This window comes from Vicia villosa, linkage group LG5 (assembly GCF_029867415.1).
Source record: "Vicia villosa cultivar HV-30 ecotype Madison, WI linkage group LG5, Vvil1.0, whole genome shotgun sequence".
NCBI lineage: Eukaryota > Viridiplantae > Streptophyta > Magnoliopsida > Fabales > Fabaceae > Vicia > Vicia villosa.
The window spans coordinates 21911531-21917768 of NC_081184.1; the positions used below are offsets into that span (position 1 = coordinate 21911531).

Consider the following 6238-nt stretch of genomic DNA (forward strand, 5'->3'; position numbering starts at 1 on the left):
AATTAGAAATATTATTCCTAAAATTATATTTTAAAAACATCTAAGGATATAACTTAAAACTTTAAAATAAACATACCATAAAAAATATTTCTTCTAATCAACATTATAGATAAAATTTTATTTTAAATTTATTAAATAATTAAGAGTTTAATTATTATGTAATTTTAGTGTAAATTTTTGTATAATATCAACGTATCACAACCATTCAATTATGTTATTCAAAAATTTAAATAAAAATAACACTTCCAACAAATTAACAATTGTAATTTACTTATCTTTTAAAATTTTTGTACATTATAAATATTTAGTTAATATTTAATTTCAAGAAGATGATAAATTTTCACCAGTAAACAAACGAAATTTAAATCACATTTGAAAGAAATGTTCATAAATTATCGACATACCTAAAACAGTCGGTGAAATTATTTAAATTTATAACAAAAAATAAATACATATATAAATAAGTGAAAATGATAGTTTCCTCCCGTGTTCATAAAATATTTGTTAGGATATCAAAATCTTTATAAATAAAAAGAATATGAACATTATAATGACATTTCAATGATATTTAATTTTGTAGGTCCATATACCAACCAACCAGCTATATTTATTTCCGTTCTTGTCCTTCACCTCACTGTCGGTTGGACCAAAGATTCCAGAAAATATAGAAAGAGTAGCACTTTTAGAAATTTGTATTTTTTTAAAAGATAAAATTATCGTTTAATTTTCATGACCATAGATTTAATTTTAGGTTTGATGCTAATGAAAATTTCCTAATTGATAGGCCTGGAAAACCAAGGGTTAGTTCCATGCTTTATGCAATCACTAATAAATTAAGGGAAAAGCTAACGTGTGCCTAAAGACATAAGTTAATGAGATATTTATAGAAATATTTTCTTAAAACGCGTGCATTTAATGTATCGAAACTTTAAATATGACTTTATTGCATTTAATTACAATTAACTTTTTCTATTTATAGTATCCTTAACATGTGCCCTTAATATGTGCCCTAAGGGCACATGTTAGCATGACCCATAAATTAATTTTATATTATTAAAGTTGGTAGAAACATCAGAGTAATTCTAATTACAATAGCATTAATCCAGTAATAGTGAACTTCAATGGTGATTAATGTTAAATTTGATAGAAAAAACTATAATTTAAATTCTGAAACTTTTTTTTCGAGAATAGACTGAAACTATTTGATGTTAAAATTAAAATTAGTTTCAAAGTAAATTAAAATTGTCCACTGGCCGAATACTATGGTGAGACTTCTAAAACTTAATCTAATCTATTTTAACTCTAATCACTTTATAATATAGGAATGTTTATTTCAGCTTTAAAAAAATAGATTTTTTTTTTGTATTTTTAAAAATAAATTTTTTAAAATATTATAAATTTTTTATATTCATTTTTTCTAAAATGAAACACTAATTTTGACACCCAATAACATAAACATAGATTATCGAATACCTTAACTTTGTCAAAATTTCAATTTTTAAAAAAAAATTGTATTTCAAAAATGATTTTCATGAAAATCTATTGGAAATAGCGTCAAAATTAAGTGTGATATCCAATTTTTTTTAATAAATAGATGAAATATCTAAAATCATATTTTAAAAATAATTATTTAAACAAAATTTTTATTTAAAATTTTTATGAAAAAAATATTTGTAAAATTTTTTTCACAAAATTATATAACACTATAAAAATTATTTTAAAAAAAACCAATACAATAGCGCTTTAAAAATCACTACGATAGTGTTAACAAAACACAATAAAAAACACATTTATAATTGTGTTATTTTAAAACATTGTTACAGGTATATTTTTGTAATAATATATTTATCATTAATATATTTTTAAATTTTCTGCATATCTAAACTCTCTAAACTTTGTTTTTTTTTAATAAAAAGAAGATAAGAAATTAAATTAAAGTACAGCAATTATATCTTAAACAAGTTGCAGGCCACTACTAGCTTTATTTATGTAATTTTTTAAACCAAGATCAATTTGTGGAAGAAACTGTCTTGTTTTTTATGCAACACATAGAACAGCCTTAGCTGGCACTGTTTGTAATCTATAATCACAAACAAAAGAGTAACCCACTCATATATCTTAATATTTTTCATTTTGTCATTTTTCTAATCATTAATCTTCCACTCACCTTCTAAATTCCATATGGCCAAAACCATAATCATATTCAGTGTTCTCTTTCTCACACACACAAAAATATTAAAAATAAATTAATACTATAGGACCCAATAATAATTAAAAAAATTAATACCACTTTATCCTATGTAAGTGATTTTTACTTTATTTCTGCGATTTTTTTTAAATTATCTATATTATTTTTTGAATTTTCTCTTAAACGTATAAATTTAACATTAAATTCGGAGATAAATATAAAAAAAAAAATTATAGAAGATAACTTTTACAGAAAAAAACATAGATTTTAACATTTTAATCTAATTTTTTTTACAAGAGATATAACCATTTGTCTATATTATAATATTGTATATTTAACCTTAAAAAATTATATTTTTTTTTATTCATCCTAATAGTCCAAAAAATTCTCTCTCTTTCTCCCTCCATTGCCAACTCCATTTTCCTTTATATATAAAACTTTCTTCATTACATTCCCACTTAATTTCCTAACAACAAAATTAATACATTCTTACCCTTCAAGCTTACACATACCAATCACTTTCAAAACCACCTTTTTCATGGCTCCTTCTTCTTCATCTTCTTCTTTAACAATCTCTCCAAGGAAGCTACACTATGATTTATATTCCTACTCATACAAACAAGATTCAAACACACCATTAGTGATAAATGTTCTAGCTTCATTAATTGAGAGAACCATGGCAAGAACACAAAGAATTGTGAAGAATTGTTCTAAGGTTTTGTCCAAAGAATTTACCACAAAGATCTTTGATTGTAGAGAGGTTCCTGATTTGACTATTGAATCTTATTTAGAGAGGATTTTTAGGTACACACGTGCTGGACCTTCGGTTTATGTTGTTGCTTATGTGTATATTGATAGGTTTTGTCAAAGTAATGTTGGATTTAGAATCAATTCAAGAAATGTTCATAGACTTCTCATAACTACTATTATGGTGGCTTCTAAGTATGTTGAAGATATGTGAGTACTCTTCTCCCTCATTTTTCTCTTTTTCTATTTGCTCAATACTTGAATATATTTTTTTTTAAAAAAAGGTTGTTTTCATTAATTTTTTAACATTAGTTTCTTAATTCATATTCAAGATAGTAAAAATTGGTAATGGGTTTGTTATATTAAAAGATTTTTTTTCATCAATTTTAATCATTAATAATAATAGTTTGGCTGACAAAACGGGTCTGCTTTTTTGTGCATACTTATTTTGTTTGTATTATTTTATAGGAACGAGTCAAGATTTTAAACATAAACCCTTTAATATATTTGTATTTTTCAGACTTTTTGCGTGTGCAGGCACTAACTTGATTTTTTTTTTTTTTTAACTTTAAAAATCAATGCCTTATGTGATGTTCCGCTCTCATTTTTTGTATGAACAAACCAAAATTTTAGGCTTATACACCATCAACTCTAGCCTCATTCCCTTTTTTGAGAATTATTTGCGGGACGGATATACCTATTTACCATCCTAATATGAACTATTACTTTTTAAGAAATAATAATCATTTTATTGAATTCTAAATATATTTTTTCACAATCAAGTTTTTTTTTGTATTTAATTGATGGTTAAAATTCCACTCCTTAAAGATAAAAAAATGAAATGTGGTAGATTCAACTGAATTTGTTTATATAATGTGATACTAAAGTGGCTTGTTGTTATTTGACAGGAATTTCAGAAACTCATACTTTGCAAAAGTTGGTGGATTAACAACAAATGAATTGAATGAGTTAGAGCTTGAATTTCTATTCATGATGAATTTCAAATTACATGTAAATGTGAGTGTATTTGAGAGCTATTGTTGCCATTTAGAGAGAGAAGTAAGCATTGGAGGAGGGTACCATATTGAGAGGACCTTAAGATGTGCTGAAGAAATCAAAGAAAAGGGACACACACAAATTGCACGAGTAATGTTGTAGAATTTTTAGGGTATTTTTTTTTGCTTGAAAATAAAGAAAGGTTGTTAATGTGTATAGATCAATGTAAATTTGAGTGTTTGTTTGGTGGATTATGATTTTAGAACTATAGGTAAAGGACAAGTGAGGGTGATGTACAAAGTTGTCTTGTTCCATCAATGGAAATAGTGAATTTTATGAGTTTTGAGATTTTGTTTGTTGGTGTGGAGATTTTTGAAATTTTACTTTTGTCTCTATATGTGCATATTTTCAATCACATAAGTACAAACAATATAAATTTGAGAACAACAAGGCAATCTTTGATAGATAAGTTTTATGATTTCCATCAATTAAAATGTTTTTTACCCTTTCAATTATAGGATCTAAAAAGTAAAATATCTATGGATTGCCACAAGTAAGAAGAAAAAGATATTTAAATTGAGTAATTAATTTGCTTCCACCAACACAATGAATTTGCATTTATTCTTTTAAACATACTTTCTACAAAAATTTAATTTAGAATCTAAACTATTTTTTTACACAAATAAACTCAACTCATATCATTAAATTAATTGTTGCTCAATATAAAAAGAATTAAATAAAAAACATTGCGTCTAATTTAAAAATTGGTCGCTTTAACTAACAAATGAGCAACTGAATTCATTTGGCGCTTGATAAATTTTACCTCGAAATTGGAATATAAAGCTAATAATTTCTTAAAATTTAAAATAATCTCACTAAATTTTGAATTACCACCATAATTTGCATGAGTTGCTTGCACCACCATCTACGCGTCACTCTTAAATATAGTTTGTTCCATTTGCATATGAATGGCTCAATGCAATGCATCTTTCAAGGCCAATGTTTAAGCCTCTGTGACAGAATAAATTCCAAAATATCATGTTGTTCCTGCACTAACAAACCTTTTGTTGTCATCTCTGAAGCACCACCCTTTTTTTGTTGTCCCCCTTTGATTATTAAAGCTGTTGTATTTCACCCACCCTTCACGTGGTGGTTGTCATGTTTGTTGCTGCTAATTCTAGTGTTTATTCACGGTATGGTGATCTTTTTCTCTATAAACCATTCCTTCCAGCTATGAAAGGGTTGCGTCCCCAACTGAGTTTCATCACTCTTCTCATTGTTCCATATCCAATTGTTTTTATTGTTCCAAAACAACCATAGCATGACAACAACTCTACCTGGGACTATCTTTTCCTCCTTACTACAAATGACATGAATTAATGTCTTTGCCTCATCGAAAATCTGCAGCCTTAGTGCGATGAGTGAGCTCAAACCTATTGTATTCCATCACTATAAACTTGTTGTACATATAAAAACACGCACCACTCATCAACTACTTCTCCTTCACACAATTGACATATAGCAGTATATTGAACATAATGATGATGAAGTTGAAATCGTGTTAGGAGACTGTCACGACATATCCTCCATCGTAAGTGTTTAGATTTTGGTGGTGCTCTAATCTTAAAACTAGAACAGTCGCCCTTTATACTTCGACATCTCTGTTCACTTTGGAAACGCATTCGCAGCTTGTAATATGTTTTGATACTATAATCACCATTTCGCTCCTCTTTCCAAACCAAACAATCATTACCTACATCTTCCAAAAGTAGCACATCCAAAATTTCCTTAACTGCATCATGTGTGAACATTTATTTAATTTTCTGTTCATCCCATTGCTTGACATTATTAAGAAAAAGGTTATTGACATTAATATTGTACACACTTGTCCTTGTGGTGCACACACCCATCCATTTCCTTCAATTCTCAACCACGGTTCAGATATCACCTTGATTTTTCTTCCATCACCAATCCTCCATCTATACCAAAGGGTCAGCACATAATGAGATTTCCATAAGCTAGGATTATTTCCAAGGTTAGTTTCAAATAAAGAAGAGCGAAGGAAATACCTTTCTTTAAAAATTCTAGCTATAAAGGTGTCCAGATTTGTCATTATATGTCTCATATACTTCGCCACCATATCCATGTTGAATGCCTTAAGTACGGATTCCAAGACCATCTTCATTCTTAGAAGTTAGAACATGTCAATCCCTTCCATGAAAACTATCTTATACCTTTATTATTATTATTATTATTATTATTATTATTATTATTATTATTATTATTATTATTATTATTATTATTTCC

The 6238-nt window shown here is 27.1% G+C and overlaps 1 protein-coding gene across 1 annotated transcript; it reads left to right on the plus strand.

Annotated features, from left to right (window-relative positions):
- Window positions 1-2664: 2664 nt before the first annotated feature.
- Window positions 2665-4282, plus strand: LOC131606382 (cyclin-U2-1-like). The gene is made up of 2 exons (XM_058878616.1): window positions 2665-3145; window positions 3844-4282. The coding sequence occupies exons 1-2, from the start codon at window positions 2727-2729 to the stop codon at window positions 4091-4093; spliced, it is 669 nt and encodes a 222-aa protein (XP_058734599.1). The 5' UTR covers window positions 2665-2726; the 3' UTR covers window positions 4094-4282.
- The last annotated feature ends 1956 nt before the right edge of the window (window positions 4283-6238 follow it).